Below are 19,754 nucleotides of genomic sequence, written 5' to 3' on the forward strand. Positions count from 1 at the left end.
ATGGCAGTTAGGCATTGGTTAAAAATTGGTTGGAGGAGGGGTAAGTGCCTACCCCTCCAATGGTGGTGCGGAAAAGGGAATTCCGTTAAAGGAATCCAGGGGCTTGCCATTCTTTCGTCCTTGTCCCTGGAATCGGACCTGGGCCGTGCAAGCCCCACCGGAACATGAGGGTGAGAAGTGATGGTTTGTTGCCCAGCCTCACTTTCTCACCCAATACTTGTTTCCCATGCTGGCTTCCGCTGGAATCCGGAAGTCAGCTCTGTCCCTGGGCATGGACAGATAGTCATAACCAATGCCTAAGCAACCACTCACAATTCTGTATTTAAATAAAGTTGTGGCCAAAATTGATGCCAAAAACCTTAAACAAAAATTAATGTGTGATGTGTGCATTTCTTGGTGGGGGTGGCATTGTGGGACTCAACACGCAATAACTTTTTGCTTTATTTTTCTTTCCTTATTCCATATAATTCTCAAAGTTCTACACATGTAATATAATTATATAATTGATCATTCTTTTAAAAGGAAATATATATATATATGTAGTTTTCTTGTGGGGGAAAGACCTGACCTCCGGTTCACGAGGAAACTCTCTCTCCCCAGAGCCTATGCGCTCCGGAGAGGGTCCCTTCGTACACCGGAGGCACAGCTGAGCTTTGCTGAGGCTCTTCAATCTCCCAGCTAGCAACTGATGCGCGGGAAAACTGCAGCTCAGCTTTGCAAGCTACCATGCAGTTCTGGCTCACAGAAAGGTGGGAGGGGCACTTGTTAAGCTGCTCAGCTGAGGCATGGAGGGCTTCCCTCACCTCAGCTGAGCAGCCTCAATAAGCCTCTGGCTAGCAAGGAGACCCCCAGCCCAAAGAGATCTTCTTTAGGCTCTGGGGTGGGTCTCCTGAAAGAGGAGCGTTCTGGCACCTTTTTCTCTAGAAAAAGAAGCACTGCACTTACATGGGAGTAACCTCTATTGAACTCAGTGGAATCTCTGAGTAACTTGCATAGGGTTGTGCTGTTAATTTTAAATCCAAGCTGCACAGTAAAGCCTTATTGTGCAGGCTCCGCCACCCTCTGCTGGTGTGCTTGCAATATTGCCTTTCATTTTAGTAGAAATAACACCCTCAAACGTTTGCAGATCATTAGTGGGGGAAGAGGTGTTAAGGAATATACAGTGGTGCCCCGCAAGACGAATGCCTCGCAAGACGAAAAACCCGCTAGACGAAAGGGTTTTCCGTTTTTCATGAGGCTCATATAAAGAACCCGAACTTCTAGTGCCAACAACCCAGTCCTGTGGAACACTCTGCCACTAGAAATTCAGTAGGTGTCTTCAGCTAACACTTTTAAACGCCTGCTGAAAAGTTTTATATTCTGCTAGGCTTATGCAGGCATTTAAGAATACATCTTTCCACAATAGTTCATTGATGCCTGATTTTATTTTTATGGCTTTTATTATATGGTTTCATGTATTATTGTAAACCACTTTGATATTTGCTTGTATATAAATATTTGCTTGTTTGAAGAATAATAATAATGACATAAAATAAAATGCTAAGGCAGACTGTTGGTCTGCCTTGTTTGCACATATTTGGCACAGCCCCCCCCCCCCCCCCCGATTTCAGGCTGAAGCCTCTCACAGGCCCATTTCTACCTGGATATGTCACCAAAGATTGAACCCTGGGACCTTCTACATGCAAAGCAGGGGTTCAGACACTGAGCAGAAATTTTTCTCTCAGCTATATGCATCTTCTGGTGTCCAGATCTCATGATGTTTCTGAGAGGAAAGGGTTTCTGAACCTCAGCAGAGTGCATTTCAAATAACTAGAAGGCATTCCTTCCCTTTCCATGGATTTCCTCTGCCATATCAGCATCCACTGGTCTCTGCAGCTACCATGTCTGAGCTGTGTGTGTGCTTCTTCAACTTCTCTCCTCCTCCTCCTCCTTTTGTAAATAATGTTTTTTATAAAAATTTTGGAGGGGAAAAAGTATCAAAAAAACCTTGTTTTGTACATACATAGAAGTGCATCTTTAAATTATACGGAATAAGGAAAGAAAAATAAAGTAAAAAGTTATTGAATACAGAGAAACTGAAGGGTAGCAATAAAGGTCGCATTGTACGGTTCCTAAGAAGACAAAGGTAAAGGTAAAAAGGTAAAGGACCCCTGGATGATTACGTCCAGTCAAATGCGACTATGGGGTTGCAGTGCTCATCTTGCTTTCAGGCTGAGGGAGCCAGCATTTGTCCACAGACAGCGTTCCGGATCATGTGGCCACCATGACTATGCTGCTTCTGGCACAATGGAAGACCATAATGGAAACCAGAGTGCACGGAAACACTGTTTACCTTCCAACCACAGCGGTACCTATTTATCTACTTGCACTGGCATGCTTTCGAACTGCTAAGTTGGCAGGAGCTGGGACAGTGCAACGGAAGCTCACCCTGTCATGGGGATTCGAACCACCAACCTTCTGATTGGCAAGCCCAAGAGGCTCCATAGACCACAGTGCCACCCGCATCCCTAAGAAGACAAGAGTAGAGCAACAGACATTAAAGTTAATTATTGGTATACAGAGAAAAGGAGGGGGAGGGAAGAAGGACCCGCAGGTTAGATATATTTTACTGAATCAATCATATTCTTTTAAATGCTGGGTGTGGGTTTAAATTATGTGAATCGTCATTAACATATTTAATAAAATTGTACCATATCACAAAGCCAAAAATCTATTTTGCTTTGTCCCCTTGCAGCTCTTAATTGACATTTAAACGAACGTTACCAGATGTCCCCGTTTCCTGGGGACAGTCCCTGGATTTGCAAATCAGTCCCCTGACAAAATCCATCTAATTAGCAGGAAGTTGAAAAGTGTCCCTGGAATCATTGGGGGAAAATCTGGTAACCTTAGTTTCATAGAATCATAGAATCATAGAGTCGGAAGAGACCACAAGGGCCATCGAGTCCAACCCCCTGCCAAGCAGGAAACACCTGCTCCTGACAGAGCACTCCTGACATATGGTTGTCAAGCCTCTGCTTAAAGACCTCCAAAGAAGGAGACTCCACCACACTCCTTGGCAGCAAATTCCACTGTCAAACAGCTCTTACTGTCAGGAAGTTCTTCCTAATGTTTAGGTGGAATCTTTTTTCTTCTAGTTTGGAACCATTGCTCCGTGTCCGCTTCTCTGGAGCAGCAGAAAACAACCTTTCTCCCTCCTCTATGTGACATCCTTTTATATATTTGAACATGGCTATCATATCACCCCTTAACCTCCTCTTCTCCAGGCTAAACATGCCCAGCTCCCTTAGCCGTTCCTCATAAGGCATCGTTTCCAGGCCTTTGACCATTTTGGTTGCCCTCCTCTGGACACGTTCCAGTATGTCAGTGTCCTTCTTGAACTGTGGTGCCCAGAACTGGACACAGTACTCCAGGTGAGGTCTGACCAGAGCAGATTACAGTGGCACTATTACTTCCCTTGATCTAGATGCTATACTCCTATTGATGCAGCCCAGAATTGCATTGGCTTTTTTAGCTGCCGCGTCACACTGTTGGCTCATGTCAAGTTTGTGGTCAACCAAGACTCCTAGATCCTTTTCACATGTACTGCTCTCAAGCCAGGTGTCACCCATCTTGTATTTGTGCCTCCCATTTTTTTTGCCGAAGTGAAATACTTTACATTTCTCCCTGTTAAAATTCATCTTGTTTGTTTTGGCCCAGTTCTCTAATCTGTCAAGGTCGTTTTGAAGTGTGATCCTGTACTCTGGGGTGTTGGCCACCCCTCCCAGTTTGGTGTCATCTGCAAATTTGATCAGGATGCCCTTGAGTCCATCATCCAAGTTGTTGATAAAGATGTTGAATAAGACCGGGTCCAAGACAGAACCCTGTGGCACCCCACTAGTCACTCTTCTTCAGGATGAAGAGGAACCATTGATGAGAACCCTTTGGGTTTGGTCAGTCAGCCAGTTACAAATCCACTGAGTGGTAGCATAGTCAAGTCCGCATTTTACCAGCTTCTTTACAAGAATATCATGGGGCACCTTGTCAAATGCCTTGCTGAAATCAAGGTAGGCTACATCCACTGCATTCCCTTCATCTACCAGGCTTGTAATTCTGTCAAAAAACGAGATCAGGTTAGTCTGACATGACTTATTTTTCAGAAATCCATGCTGACTATTGGTGATCACAGTATTCCTTTCTAGGTGCTCACAGACTGTTTGCTTAATGATCTGCTCCAGAATCTTCCCTGGTATTGATGTCAGACTGACTGGGCGGTAATTATTTGGGTCCTCTCTTTTCCCCTTTTTGAAAACAGGGACAACATTTGCCCTCCTCCAGTCTGCCGGGACTTCACCTGTTCTCCAGGAATTCTCAAAGATGACTGCCAGTGGTTCTGAGATCACATCTGCCAGTTCTTTTAATACTCTTGGATGCAGTTCATCTGGCCCTGGAGACTTGAATACATCTAAACTAGCCAAGTATTCTTGTACTATCTCCTTAGTTATTCTGGGCTGTGTTTCCTCTGCTGAATCATTTGCTCCAAATTCTTCAGGTCAGGCATTGTTTTCTTTATTGGAGAAGACTGAGGCAAAGAAGGCATTGAGGAGTTCAGCCCTTACTGTGTCCCCTGTTTGCATTTCACCATCTTCTCCTCTGAGTGACCCCACTGTTTCTTTGTTCTTCCTTTTGCTACGAACATACCCATAAAAGCCTTCTTTGTTGCTTTTAACCTCTCTAGCAAGCCTGAGTTCATTCTGTGCTTTAGCTTTTCTGACTTTGTGTCTACACGTGCTGGCTATTTGTTTGAATTCCTCTTTGGTGGTTTCCCCCCTTTTCCATTTTTTGTACACATCCTTTTTTAATCTTAACTCAGTTAAAAGTTCTTTAGATAGCCACCCTGGCTTCTTTAGGCACCTTCCATGTTTCCGTCTCATTGGTATTGCCTGAAGTTGTGCTTTTACTATCTCCCTCTTAACAAACTCCCAGCCATCATGAACTCCCTTTCCTTTTAGTATTACTGTCCATGGGATCTCACCCAGCACTTCCCTAAGTTTTATGAAGTCGGCTTTCTTAAAGTCAAGAATTTGAGTCCTAGTATGCTTGGCTGTTCCTTTCCGCTGTATAGTAAATTTCAGAAGAGCATGATCACTCGCGCCTAATGATCCTTCCACTTCTACCCCACTAACGAGGTCATCAACATTGGTTAGGACCAGATCTAAAATGGCTGTTCCTCTTGTTGCTTCTCCCACTTTCTGGACAACGAAGTTGTCTGCAAGGCCAGTGAGGAATCTGTTTGACCTTATGCTCTTGGCTGAGTTTTACATCCAGTTTAAACTTCTCTAATTTGTTATACCACTATAAAAGATTGGCATCTGCTAAGTGTTACCCATGCCTGGCAATAATGGCTCTGGCAGCTGTTTGGAAGAAGAAGAAGAAGAAGAAGAAGAAGAAGAAGAAGAAGAAGAAACAAACGCTTGAAGAATATACTGATTAGACCTCTTAACGTCTCCATTTCTATCATGTAAATCATGTAAGCCATGAACTCTAGCTTTTTGTTTATGTTTTTGACACCTGTTAGCCAATAGGCATGAGCCCTGACCTCTAAGCCAAAGTATTTCTGCTTCACATCAAGGTTATTGACCATTGTGCAATTTATTTCTAATAGCACATCTTTTTATTCAAATACCTTATATACCGGTTATCTAGAAGATGCAGTTCATTTACATTTGTGGGGTTTTTTGCACAGATATTTCCAGTTCCAACTTTGTTACTTCAGAGTCTGTTTTGCATTTTAGGTTATTATTTTCTATAATGCATGCGTGCCTAATAACATCTTTCATAGCCTTGCAAAAAAAAAAAAAAATATGTAGAGGTCTCTTTTAAATCCTGGAGAACAGGCGAAGTCCCGGCAAACTGGAGGAGGGCAAATGTTGTCCCTATTTTCAAAAAGGGGATAAGAGAGGACCCAAATAATTACCGCCCAGTCAGTCTGACATCAATACCAGGGAAGATTCTGGAGCAGATCATTAAGCAAACAGTCTGTGAGCACCTAGAAAGGAATACTGTGATCACCAATAGTCAGCATGGATTTCTGAAAAATAAGTCATGTCAGACTAACCTGATCTCGTTTTTTGACAGAATTACAAGCCTGGTAGATGAAGGGAATGCAGTGGATGTAGCCTACCTTGATTTCAGCAAGGCATTTGACAAGGTGCCCCATGATATTCTTGTAAAGAAGCTGGTAAAATGCGGACTTGACTATGCTACCACTCAGTGGATTTGTAACTGGCTGACTGACCAAACCCAAAGGGTTCTCATCAATGGTTCCTCTTCATCCTGAAGAAGAGTGACTAGTGGGGTGCCACAGGGTTCTGTCTTGGACCCGGTCTTATTCAACATCTTTATCAACGACTTGGATGATGGACTCAAGGGCATCCTGATCAAATTTGCAGATGACACCAAACTGGAAGGGGTGGCTAACACCCCAGAGGACAGGATCACACTTCAAAACGACCTTGACAGATTAGAGAACTGGGCCAAAACAAACAAGATGAATTTTAACAGGGAGAAATGTAAAGTATTTCACTTTACAAAAAAATGGGAGGTAAAGTATTTCACTTTACAAAAAAATGGGAGGCACAAATACAAGATGGGTGACACCTGGCTTGAGAGCAGTACATGTGAAAAGGATCTAGGAGTCTTGGTTGACCACAAACTTGACATGAGCCAACAGTGTGACGTGGCAGCTAAAAAAGCCAATGCAATTCTGGGCTGCATCAATAGGAGTATAGCATCTAGATCAAGGGAAGTAATAGTGCCACTGTATTCTGCTCTGGTCAGACCTCACCTGGAGTACTGTGTCCAGTTCTGGGCACCACAGTTCAAGGAGGACACTGACAAACTGGAACGTGTCCAGAGGAGGGCAACCAAAATGGTCAAAGGCCTGGAAACGATGCCTTATGAGGAACGGCTAAGGGAGCTGGGCATGTTAACCTGGAGAAGAGGAGGTTAAGGGGTGATATGATAGCCATGTTCAAATATATAAAAGGATGTCACATAGAGGAGGGAGAAAGGTTGTTTTCTGCTGCTCCAGAGAAGCGGACACGGAGCAATGGTTCCAAACTACAAGAAAAAAGATTCCACCTAAACATTAGGAAGAACTTCCTGACAGTAAGAGCTGTTCGACAGTGGAATTTGCTGCCAAGGAGTGTGGTGGAGTCTCCTTCTTTGGAGGTCTTTAAGCAGAGGCTTGACAACCATATGTCAGGAGTGCTCTGATGGTGTTTCCTGCTTGGCAGGGGGTTGGACTCGATGGCCCTTGTGGTCTCTTCTGACTCTATGATTCTATGATTCTAAATCATTTCCTGCAAAGTAAAAAGTTAGACTTAATGGTCAGGTGTCCCTTTAACATGCTTTCTGCTGAGCTGATTGGTGAGAAGGGTGGGGCTAAATGCCCACAATGGGAAAAGATCAGACTTTTCTTGAACATCAAAGCAGATTTCCAGAGGGGTGTGGTCGATTATTTTAATATTGTGAATAGAAGAAAAGGTTGCACTCAGTATTACTAAACTGGTTGCCTGGAAGAAATCGGAACAGGAAGTTGCATTATAGTAGTTTGAACGAAATGCAAAACTTTTATCTGATGAATTCATTTCACTACAGGCATCAGTTAAACCTTATTCAGTAAACATCTGAAAAAGCTGCATTTGCTTATAGAACTTCCTACAGCCTTCGTAGGGAAGCTTCCTGGGTGGAGAGTCCAAATCAGACAATATACCTGTAATACTACAAACATTTCAAATGAAGTCCCCATTCCCCAGTGCCAGATTACAAAATAGGCAGAACAGGCACCAGCCTATGGACCCCATGCCTTTTAAGGGCCCAGTGACAACGGATCAAAGTAATACTGATTTGATCTTGAAAGAAAATTACAAAAACGTATTAGGAGATAATTTGCGATTCCCCCTCCCCAAGATTTTGAATGCCTAGGGGCCTCCACAGGGTATAATCCTGCCATTTCCCCCCTCACTTGAGCAAATGAGTAAAAGGATTAAAACACTGATTTATAAAATTTCTTTGTTGGAAGCCACCCAGAGTAGCTGGAGAAGCCAGCTGGGTGGGATATAAATAAATTATTCTCATTATTATTATTGCTACTACTATTTTGTCCATTATTAGGGGCATATATATATATATATATATATATATATATATATATATATATATATATAATATAGCTGATACAAAAGCACGACCCCTGAGATCGTTAAGTGTTTTGAGTACTTGAAAATTTAAATCTGAACTCAGAATTATAGCTGCCCCCCCCCCAACTTTGCTCTTCCTGATGCAATGTACTGAGTGTCAAACCACTTATGTTTTAATAAAGATATTTGTTGATTTACTTTGTGTACTTTACGCTGGAAGAAAATATGGGGTTGCTTTTCTGTCACATATTTGCAATATCCTGATCCCCCTCACCTTTCACATTAAGAGTAATAAATTTTAATACCACCATTGCTCTAATAAGAAATTTAGTTAGGCCTGGCTTTAGTAACCCATGGTTGAAAATAATAATAATTAAAGGAATACAGAAAAAGAAGTGAAAGAGAAAAGAAGTGAAATCTGGATTCCAGAAAAAGGAATTCACAGGGCAATGTAACTGCTCATGCAGTAAGATTGCTGTTTTAGCAACCTCATTTTCAAGCCTCTCCCCTGTCACATCAGAGTGGAAAGGGAAGATGAAAACTACAAACATTGTTACAGGTGTAACCAATAGCAAGGTGTTCTTAAACATTGCTTAGTCGTAACATTTATAATAGCCACATAACATTTATAATTCAAGTAACATGTCAACCAAAAAAAAGGGGAACCAAGTGAAAACTGAATATATCACATACAAAAAAGAAAACAGCTTAACTACATGTTAGAAGCATTAGGCTAGACTTGTCTTCACACAAAAAGTAGCAGGCATGTGATTCAGCAAAAGCAAGTTGGAGTGAGACTGAAGAGACTGATCTGTCTTTCATACTTCTGGCTGATTAACGTATTTACAATTGTTGTACAGTGGTACCTCGGGTTACAGATGCTTCAGGTTACAGACTCCATTAACCCAGAAATAGTACCTCAGGTTAAGAACTTTACCTCAGGATGAGAACAGAAATCGCACGGCAGCAGCAGGAGGCCCCATTAGCTAAAGTGGTACCTCAGGTTAAGAACAGTTTCAGGTTAAGAACGGACCTCCTGAACGAATTAAGTTCTTAACCCGAGGTACCACTGTATAAGACAATGTCTTTTGCTTTCTTGCTTTCTTTATTTAAAGGCAAAAATTGGGGGTTGTCTTAAACATTAGGGCAGGTGAGTGATTGGACCTCCCCTCTAAGAAGCTCCCATCTAAGAAGCTCAACAATTTTGAGCAACCTCTGCAAAAAAAAGCTGAACAACTCAAGAAATATTTATTTCTTAATTTGGGGTTCAAAAAAAGAGGGTTGTCTTACACACGGAAAAATATGGTACTTTGGTAGGGTTTGCAATTTCTGTGATAGCAGCCAGGTGTTCCCTAATATCAGTGATCTGTCCCTCCGTTGGAACCAAATTCATTATGGAGAGCAATGTTGTTTTCTATCTCTTTCTCATTAGTAGGTTTTAGGGAAGCTACCATGTTGTTTTCAGTTTGGTCTTGTAAAGGGTTCCTGCTAGATTTATCTTTTTCTTGTCCAGAAAAAAGGAAGATAAGTTGCTGGATTTCTTTGCAATTCTGCTTCAAGGACATTACCCAAAGTCAGTCAGGCATATCTTATCTTTCCTCTGAAATTACGTTCCGGGGGTTGGGGGAGAGATGCAGGTGTTTCTGCAGAGTGCAAGGCTATTTTCCAACTTCGTAGGCCATGTCGCCTGCTTCTGTGGCTTCTAAAGTTCCTCACTGTGGCTTCTAAAGTTCCAAAGCTTTGTTGTAGTTTATGTTGCATATTAGGGACGCGGGTGGCGCTGTGGGTAAAAGCCTCAGCGCCTAGGGCTTGCCGATCAAAAGGTCAGCAGTTCGAATCCCCGCGGCGGGGTGCGCTCCCGCTGCTCGGTCCCAGCGCCTGCCAACCTAGCAGTTCGAAAGCACCTCCGGGTGCAAGTAGATAAATAGGGACCGCTTACCAGCGGGAAGGTAAACGGCGTTTCCGTGTGCGGCTCTGGCTCGCCAGAGCAGCGATGTCACGCTGGCCACGTGACCCGGAAGTGTCTCCGGACAGCGCTGGCCCCTGGCCTCTTAAGTGAGATGGGCGCACAACCCCAGAGTCTGTCAAGACTGGCCCATACGGGCAGGGGTACCTTTACCTTTACCTTAACCTTATGTTGCATATTGTGTGAAGCTTCTTGACTATATAATACTCTCTTGCATTAGTGCTGTCAAATTTCCAGCTCTGAGGATTTTCTCCTGAACTCTGTAGGCTTCTAAGGGCCCACCCCAAACATGAGTGGGTTCCCCCCCCGCAAGTGTTTGGTGAGTTGTTGCAGGGTGGAGACCCTTCCAGAGGCATCATTGTTAACAGAACCTTTTCCTCCTGCCTGGTCCACAGCAGACCCTCCAGGTGTCCTAAATTAGAGAAGCCGTCCCGGTTTCTGATTTGATCCTAATCTTTAAAGGTACAGGGACCCCCAACCATTAGGTCCAGTCATGACCGACTCTGGGGTTAAGGCACTCATTTCGTTTTATTGGCCGAGGGAGCCGGCGTACAGCTTCCGTGTCATGTATGTCCCTATTCTCATTGGAAAAATGTTGGAGGGTATGTGATCCCTGAGCCGGCCTTTGCATGAAGCAGAGTGGAAGAATCTGCTGTGGATGCTGGATCTGGGAGGGGTGGCAGATCTGCCCGCTGCAGCTTGTGTCATCGCTGCCTCCTCCATCCATCTGCTCTTCTTCACTGTGCAAGCCCTTTGCTCCCCACCTGACAGCCATCTCTCTTATTGCTATGTCTTCAGAGCCTCCAGGTGTCCCTATTTTCCAGGGACAGCCCCAGATTTACAGAGGCCGTCCAGGTTTCTGATTTGATCCGGGAATGTCCTGCTTTTCCTTGGGACGTCCCTATTTTCATGAGAGAAACGTTGGAGGATATGGAGGTTTGTGACCCCAAGCCAAGCAGATAAGCAACCTTTAAAAGACATCTGAAGGCAGCGCTGCATAGGGATGTGTTTTAATGTTTTACAGTGGTACCTCTGGGTGCGAACTAGATCTGTTCCAGAGGCCCGTTCGCAACATGAAAAGAGCACAACCCGCAGCGGCGCATCTGCGCACGCCCGGGTCACGATTTGCTGCTTCTGCGCATGCGCGTGACGTCATTTTGTGCTTCTGCACATGCACAAGTGGCGAAACCTGGAAGTAACCCTTTCCGGTACTTCCAGGTCGCCACGGGACGTAACCTGAAAGAACGTAACATGAAGCGGACGTAACATGAGATATGACTGTATTATGTTTTTATATATGTTGGAAGCTACCCAGATTGGCTGGGGTGTAAATAATAAAACAAGAAAGAAAAACAAGAAAGAAAAGTGGGCAGCATCTAAGAAACTGGTGTGGCTGCAGAAGGAGTCATGCCGGACCAATCTGATTTCTTTTGTTGATGGAATTACAAACTTGGTGGATCAGGGAAATGCTGTGAACATAGTGTATCTTGACTTCAGTAAGGCTTTTGACAAAGTCCCCCATGATATTCTCACGAGGAAGCTGGTAAAATGTGGGTTGAACGAGGTAACTGTAAGGTGGATTTGTAGCTGGTTGACTGACTGAAGCCAAAGAGTACTCATTAATGGTTCCTCATCATTCTGGAAAATGAACCCGTTGTTGTTCAATGTCTTTATAAATGACTTTGATGAAGGAATTGAGGAGATGCTCATCAAATTTGCAGAGGACGTCAAACTGGGAGGGGTAGCTAATTCAGCAGAGGCAGAATCAGAATTCAAAATGACCTTAACAGACTGGAGAACTAGGTACAAGCGAACAAAATGAATTTCAGTAGGGAGAAATGTAAGGTTCTGCACTTAGGCAGGAAGAACCAGATGCATAAATAGAGGATGGGGGACACCTGGCTTACTATCAGTACATGTGAAAAGGATCTAGGGGTTTTGGTGGGTCACAAGCTTAACATGAGTCTACAGTGTGATGCAGCAGCAAAAAAAACTAATGCTATTCTAGGCTGCATCAACAGAAGTATAGTGTTCAGATCAAGGGAAGTAATAGTACCACTCTATTCTGCCTTAGTCAGACCACACCTGGAATACTGTGTCCAATTCTGGGCACCACAATTTAAGGCAGATGCTGGAACGTGCGCAGAGGAGGACAACCAAGATGATCAAGGGTCTGGAAACTAAGCCTTATGAGGAGCGCTTCAAGGAGCTGGGTATGTTCAGCCTGGAAAAGAAGAGACTGAGAGGAGATATGATAGCCATCTTCAAATCTCTTAAGGGTTGTTACATGGAGGAGAGAGCATGCTTGTTTTCTCCTGATCCGGAGAGTAGAACCAATGGCTTCAAGTTGCAAGAAAGCAGATTCCGACTAAACATCAGGAAGAACTTTCTGACAGTAAGAGCTGTTCAACAGTGGAACAGACTCCCTTGGGAGGTTGTGGACTCTCCTTCCTTGGAGGTTTTTAAACAGAGGTTGGATGACCATTTTCATGGATGGTTTAGCTGAGATTCCTGCATTTCATGGGGCTGGACTAGATGACCCTTGGGGTCCCTTCCAACTCTAAGATTCTATGATTATTATTATCATGGAATAGGACGTCCCTATTTTCAGTGGGGAAATGTTGGAAGGTAGGTGTCTCCCTATCTCGGGGGAGAGGCAGCTGGGTGCACAAACCCCTCAGCCTCCCCTCCCCCACTGTGTGCCTGTGGCAACCATAGAAAAACACACTGATTCCCCCTTTTTTCCTAGGTTGAGTATAGTTTGGTGCACGAAAGTTAAAAAGAAGAAAAGAGAAGAAAAGTCACCTTTTCACTATTGAAATGTCCTTCCTTTTATATTCAGGATTTTTGTACTTGTGTTCTTATATAGAAAGACTCTTCTATACTGTGCATGTCTTGGGAGAAGGTTTATTGTTATTAGGATAAACGATTAAACAGGACTATAAAACTAGAAGCTGCACGGTTTTTTATTTCTTCCCCAGCCCTTCCTGGAGATGCCACTGGGAAGTGAACTTGGGACCTTCTGCATGCCAAGCATGCACAACTGATCTACAGGCCTTCTCCTAAACTTGGAAGGTTTGCTGTACTGTGCACTTTAAAGTAGCCATGATGAATCTAAAAAACACAGTACTGGGCAAGCTGGTGTTTCATCTGCAGATGTTCCTTGGAACTTAGTACACATATTTCTAGTTTTTGATAAGGCTGCTGGAGACCTTGGCTTCTTGATTAGAGGGGCAGTAAACGCTGCCATTCCATCTAAACAAATGAGTGAGCTCATTTTGTTTTGAAAAACAAGTTCAAAGCTGACTGGATGTATCTCAAAGCCCAGGAAATTGTAGATACGGTAGGACCGAAGTTTACTCCTCTGCTTTGCCTGGAAGGACACATGCCTCAGTCACGTCACTGATGTAGGTGGTTCTTTTGGGGGTGTGATTTTCTGGAGGTGTGGTTGGTTGGTTGGTTTCTTCTTTCCTTGCTATATCTGCTTCACTTTGTCTGGTGTGCTGTGAGGCTTGGATCATTGCCTTGAGGTAGGTAAGAATGGGTTGTTGGTTTCCCCCCATTTTTGTTAGGGAGTTTAATTAATTTCCCAACTAGATGGGCTTGGGGAGGTGGGGGGGGCAGATGGGAGTTATATTTACTTTAATTACTTTGATAGTGCTAGTTGTCTTTGACTGGACTTAACTGGCCAGGGGTCCTTTACCTTTACCTTTTACCTTGCCACTTATTGGTACAAGTCCAAATCATATTCAATTTAAATATGTATTTCTAATCTTGTATAAATTTCTATAGGCTTAATTTTCTATTTTCTGTGTAAATCCTATATTTTTCATGATATCATTTCATTTTCCATTTCCACTAAGTTTTGTATATTCTTAAAAAGAGTGATTTGTGTCTGCGTTTTTTTTTTTTAATGGTACAAGCTGTGGTGGTGCAAACTGTTTCACTGTGTTGCTATTGAGTAAAATCAAACCTTGATGGGGGGTTTTCATGGTGCAAGCTGTAATGGTGCAAGCAGTTTCACTGTATTGCTGCTGAGCTGTTTCACTGAGCTGTTTCACTGTGTTGCTACTGAGCAAAATTGAACCTTGATGGGCAGTTGATGAATGTGGCTTTGGCCAAGATTGGGGGGGCTATCATTGTGCCTTCATTGAATCAGTGGAGAGTGGAGGCTGTAGCAGCCACTCATTGCTTTGACAATGCTACTTATGAGTGCATGTGCAAATAACATTAAATTGCTAATAATTGTGTGTGTGTGTGTGTGTGTGTGTGTGTGTACAGTATCAATTTCTATATATTCTATATTGGTCATTATGTTTCTTATATCCGTAGAGTGGTTTGTTTCTGGATGGTTTGTTTTTTTAAAAAAAAATGGTGCAAGCTGTGATGGTGGAAACTGTTTCACTGTGTTGCTATTGAGTAAAATCAAACCTTGTTGGGGGATTTTTTATGGTGCAAGCTGTAATGGTGCAAGCGGTTTCATTGTGTGGCTACAGAGCAAAATTGAACCCTGATGGGCAGTTAATGAATGTGTCTTTGGCCAAGATTTGGGGGACCATCACTGTGCCTTCATTGAATCAGTGGAGAGTGGAGGCTTTAGCAGCCCCTCTCCAGAGATGCTGATGTGTTGGAAATGCTAGAGGCCATTTCACTGAACTGCCATTCAATAGTTTGAAACAGAGAAGGCTGCACATTTTTTCTGTTTGGGCTATTCTGCAGTGGTTTTGTGGTCTCCACAGGGGACAATTCTCAACACAATATTTCTGGCTCTGGGTCTCATTCTCACCTCTCCCCCATCTCTTCTAGCTTTAACCACCCGCAAAGCCTACTGTCTTGGGATTGCAGAGGTCACTCCTTTAAGGTCACCCCTTTAAGGATCTCTTCTACAAGTATGTGAAAGTGGTGCATGTGTTGTTGTAGTAGATCTGCCTAGGAAGGGAGGTTAGGTGAAGGTGCTGTTGGGGAGGTGTCTTGTTTTGTGGAGAGGTCAGGATGAGAGCAAGGAGTTTTGTAAGAAGGTGGCTGATACTCAGGCTTCTCTGTAAGAGCCATGTGAGAGCAAATTAGTGGCCCTTCTAGTCCAGCAGTCTGTTCCCCTAGTGGCCAACCAGATATTTAGGGCAAAGTCCACAACAGGAACCGTGATCCCCAACAACTGGTGCTATTGAAAGACATGCTGCCTCTCTTCCTGGGGGAAATATTTAGCTGCCAATGACCTTAATTGCCACAAATTTCTCTAATCCGTCCCATATGGCAGCCATCCCCTTATCTAGTGGCAGGGAGTTCCATCCTTCAGCAGTGTGTGGAAAAGTCCTTTCTCTGGTCTGCTTGTAATCTTCCACTCACCAGTGTCACTGTATGACCCCATTGGATATAACAAGAAGCCTCTCTCTCTCTCCAGTCTCTCCACTCCACATGCCATTTTATACACCACTAGCCTTACAGTGCAGAATAAAGCCACAACACATTAAAGAAAGAAAAGAGAGACAATCAGGAGAGAGGGAAGGAGGTGGGGGCTTGGCCAAAGTGAAGTGGAGATGTGAGGGAATGGGGGGATGGAGACGGGGAGCAGAGAGGGTCATCTGAAGGGGTCTTCTGAAGAGGCCTAAGAGTGGTGGCAAGAGGTTTAGTAAGAAATTGTTGCTTGAGATGTAAATAGATGGATGAACTTCCTTCACATCCTTTTCTCCTCTTTCAGTTGCAGAAATGCTGGAAGAGGCAATTGAAACCGCTCTCCAGGTTAGTATCTGTGGGAGCAGGTACAAGACCCCCCCTCAGCACAGTCCCCCCTTGCCTCCCCCCACCCACTAGCCCAGGAAAATGCCGGTTTTGATGTTTGTCTCCTGGGATCCAGGAGCAATCCCTCCCCCCACCCCATGGCTTTCACAGGTGTGAGGTTGAGAAAGTCCATTCCTGATGAAAAACCTGACTTTTTCCACTTTCAGGATCTGGCCAGGGATTATTTTTTCCTCTTTTGTGTGCACTTCACATGTGATCAAACCCGTAATGTGGCTCCTAATGCCGTGGTGCATCAGAAAGATCCTGTGACCAAGGTCATTTTGGTAAGTGAGGTACAGGATGAGAAATCCATTAGGGAGGTGGGCGGAAGGGATGGGGATGGGGTTTGGGGAATGGTCTATGAAAAGGAAGTTTGTGGGTCTGGCAAAGAAGAAGAATTTGCAGGCATTTGGGGCAGGCATTCCAACTGCAATTGAAGTCAACCCCTGAATCTGGGGCTGGAGCAGCCCCCCTGAACTCCATGGGGAACTAACTTTGCTCTTCTGCTCTTTGAACTCTTCTCAGGACATCATGGAGAGATGGTACATGTTTCCAGTCCCCTTCAAAGTATTGAAAAGGGGAATGAATGACGTCATCTGCCTCACGTATGTTGTTAGCATTGTTTGGGCAATTGGGAATTAGAAATGGCAAAGTGGGGTGTTTGTGAACTGCTTGAGGAAAGGGCAGTCAGCAGCTGGCAATTTAGACTGAGAGGGAAGAATCAAAACACAGGGAAATAGCAGGGAGTGAATAAATGGGCCAAGAGTGCCATCTTGAGCTTGACAACAAGCTGATATGGTAGGCAGGATGGAGCAATGGAAGCTTCTGTCTCTAGAAAAGAAAAGAAAAATCATGGGTGGCTTTTATGCTTCCAGGGCTGGATGTATCCCCTCCCCCAATCTCTCCCCTTCCTTAACGGAAGCTGGGACTTGATGGGTCAATAGGGAGCTGTCTGACATGGGATTAGTTTTTCAGTGGGTTGTGTAGCTTTTAAATGTACATGCTTGAGAAGTCCAAAATTAGAGGCTGTGGGGTTCCCAACAAGCCTGAAAATCATCCATAGGGCTTTGGGAAATTCAATCTCATATTTTCTGCTTCATCGTGACAGCTTCGTGAGACCAGCATATGCGGTTGTTAGGAAAAGGGCCATCATCCGTGGGATGCTTCTTCCGATTGCTCACATTCCTGGACTGAGCAATCCTGACAGGGAGGTAAATTCTTTGTAGCTTTGATCATTACTCTTGACTTCTATTGGTTCAATTTATCTCCTGAAAAGTTTGAACATCATTTCATTTCTTACTAATTTTTCAGCGAGACCATAAGCTTAGCTACACAGATAATGCTTTTGGTTTCACTGGGTTTTTTTAACGTCATCTCCATTCAGAAAGTGAATTTTGCCTCATTATTTGTCCATGAGTGAAAACTCTTAGTCTCATTTGAAGCTGGCATTTGTCTCTAGTCTGCCAGTTTGCTTTAGTATCACCCTTATCCAATGCTAAAAATCTGTTAACTATTCTCACCCCCCCCCCATGTCTTTCCACATCATCTCCTCCTGTGAATCTGTGAATCCACCTCTGTGAAAATGGTTTTCACCACCAGGCTCTCAAGCAGCTGTTTCATGCAATTGTGAGGCGCCTGCTGACTGAGGACCCAACCGCTCAGTGCCTAAGAACCCTCTTGGAAGTAAGTGTGTTGGTGGGACGAGGGTATTGATTCAATTTAGTAGAGCCTGCTGGCATAAAAGCTTGATCAGGCAGCATCACAAACTCAGAACATGGGTGTCCCCTGACACGCTGGGGAAGGGCAGGCCACTCAGACAGGGGGCCACCCTTGTCAAGGCCCTTTCTTCAGTCTCCACCTGGGTGCAGCAGCCGGGGGGGGGCAAAGCAAATTTGGGGCTCAGTGACTTGGGAGATAGCCTTTTTGAGCTGTCTGGAACATTGAACAAAGGATCTCCCTCAGATAGTGGGGGAGAGTCCTCAGTGGAACTGGTAGCTTGCCTCTGTAGCTCAAACCAGCCCCCTGATAGGTAAAGGTAAAGGTACCCCTGCCCGTACGGGCCAGTCTTGACAGACTCTGGGGTTGTGCGCCCATCTCACTTAAGAGGCCAGGGGCCAGCGCTGTCCGGAGACACTTCCGGGTCACGTGGCCAGCGTGACATCGCTGCTCTGGCCAGAGCCAGAGCCGCACACGGAAACGCCGTTTACCTTCCCGCTGGTAAGCGGTCCCTATTTATCTACTTGCACCCGGAGGTGCTTTCGAACTGCTAGGTTGGCAGGCGCTGGGACCGAGCAGCGGGAGCGCACCCCGCCGCAGAGATTCGAACCGCCGACCTTTCGATCGGCAAGCCCTAGGCGCTGAGGCTTTAACCCACAGCACCACCTGCGTCCCTGATACTAAGGTGCTTTTTCCTCCCACAGACGCTGGCCCATTTTTTCAATTCAGACGATGTGCTTGAAAGAGCGCTGGCTACAAGCAGTATCACCATCCTGCTGGCCAACGCTTTGAAATACAATCATCTGACTGTAAGTATCTGTTTTATGGGCCAGAGAGGTTTCCCAAAGTGGCTTACAAAAGACTATCTCAGTGAAAGAGACATCCAAACCTGGTGTCGGGCAGAGAAGTAACATGGTCTCCCAGTGTGTCCAGGATTATTCAGGTGGTAGTTTTTTGTGCACTTCTTTGGTGCTGCCCTTTGGCCTCCACCTACTAGGCAGCAGAGCCCACAGAGGTGGGCTTCCTTGGAGGTAAGGAAGTGGGGTTTAGTAGATGCTTTGGGGTTTAAAAAGGACCTAATTCAGACTTTTCTTCATTCTACAGCCCGGGGTCATAATAAGGGTCCTCCCCGAGGAGCTCACTCCACTGTTCCTAAACATCAACGAAGGCAAGTTGTCCATTCTGCAAGCACAGAACAAACCCACAGGGCTCACTCTCCACCCCAAAGCCATCCTTGGCAGCCTAGCTGGGGTCTGAGGAGGGCTCACTTCTTTGCTGTAACACACCTGCCTCAGGTTGAAATCCCAGCCCTGCCTCAAAGCCCCCAAGCAGGGTGGAGAGTGAACAGCTGTTCCCAGATGCTATGGGGATGCCCAATGGTCTGGCAATGGGGGTGGTGATGTTGGGGGTGGGTAGCAGCCCCACTGGGCTTTGCCAGGGCATGGGAGGGGGCATTAGCTGCCTAAGGATGCCCAGTGATGAGTCTGGGCCTGGTTGGAAGGAAGACTCACTTTTCTTATCTTCTTTTCCATCCAGCGGACATCCAGGCTGTGATTCAGGATGTGTTCCCACCACTGAATGAGGCGTACTGAATCCTCTTCCCAAACCAGATTGATGTGTGTGGTGAAGAAGGAATCATTGTCTGGTGTTACCTGAAGACATTTGCCATTATCTGAGGGTGTTTGTCATTATCTGAGGGTGTTTGTCATTATCTGAGGGCATTTGCCATTATCTGAGTGCACTTACTATTATCTGAGGGCATTTGTCATGATCTGAGGGCATTTGCCATGATCTGAGGGTATTTCCCACTTTAAATAAAAATTGAATTTTGAGCAATTCTGAGCTTACATTTGTCTTTGTGGTTTCTGTTCCATCACTTTACTTGCACCCCTGTGCTGTGGCTTAGAGGTTTCTTTCTGGGGTGGGGGGGAGGAAAGAGACACTGTTGGCAACTTCTGAGGGCGATTTAGATCAAGTAAAAGGTTTGGGAGGGAAGGGTCAAACCCCCCGACCACCACTGAAGCTGCCTCCCTAGTTGCTGCTTTGACTTTTTATAAAAAAGAAAGCATGGAGTATCCTGATCTTCATCATGTGTACCTACTTGAATTGTCTTT

General features: G+C 44.7%; 2 protein-coding genes across 3 annotated transcripts in view; one reads left to right on the top strand and one right to left on the bottom strand.

Annotated features, from left to right (window-relative positions):
- Nucleotides 1–18,965, top strand: part of LOC307207528 (uncharacterized protein) — a 73,526-nt gene extending 54,561 nt beyond the window's left edge. Inside the window, exons 2-9 of the mRNA XM_079961524.1 lie at nt 14,953–15,035; nt 15,845–15,885; nt 16,092–16,208; nt 16,450–16,529; nt 17,033–17,135; nt 17,524–17,607; nt 18,345–18,449; nt 18,745–18,965. Coding sequence (XP_079817650.1) covers nt 15,853–15,885; nt 16,092–16,208; nt 16,450–16,529; nt 17,033–17,135; nt 17,524–17,607; nt 18,345–18,449; nt 18,745–18,897 — 675 coding nt within the window. The 5' untranslated portion in view covers nt 14,953–15,035; nt 15,845–15,852 and the 3' untranslated portion in view covers nt 18,898–18,965. The remainder of the gene's footprint in view (nt 1–14,952; nt 15,036–15,844; nt 15,886–16,091; nt 16,209–16,449; nt 16,530–17,032; nt 17,136–17,523; nt 17,608–18,344; nt 18,450–18,744) is intronic.
- Nucleotides 1–19,754, bottom strand: part of LOC307207522 (uncharacterized protein) — a 97,292-nt gene that overhangs the window by 38,110 nt on the left and 39,428 nt on the right. The window lies entirely within an intron of this gene.

This window comes from Podarcis cretensis (assembly GCF_951804945.1).
Source record: "Podarcis cretensis genome assembly, chromosome: Z".
Taxonomy (NCBI): domain Eukaryota; kingdom Metazoa; phylum Chordata; class Lepidosauria; order Squamata; family Lacertidae; genus Podarcis; species Podarcis cretensis.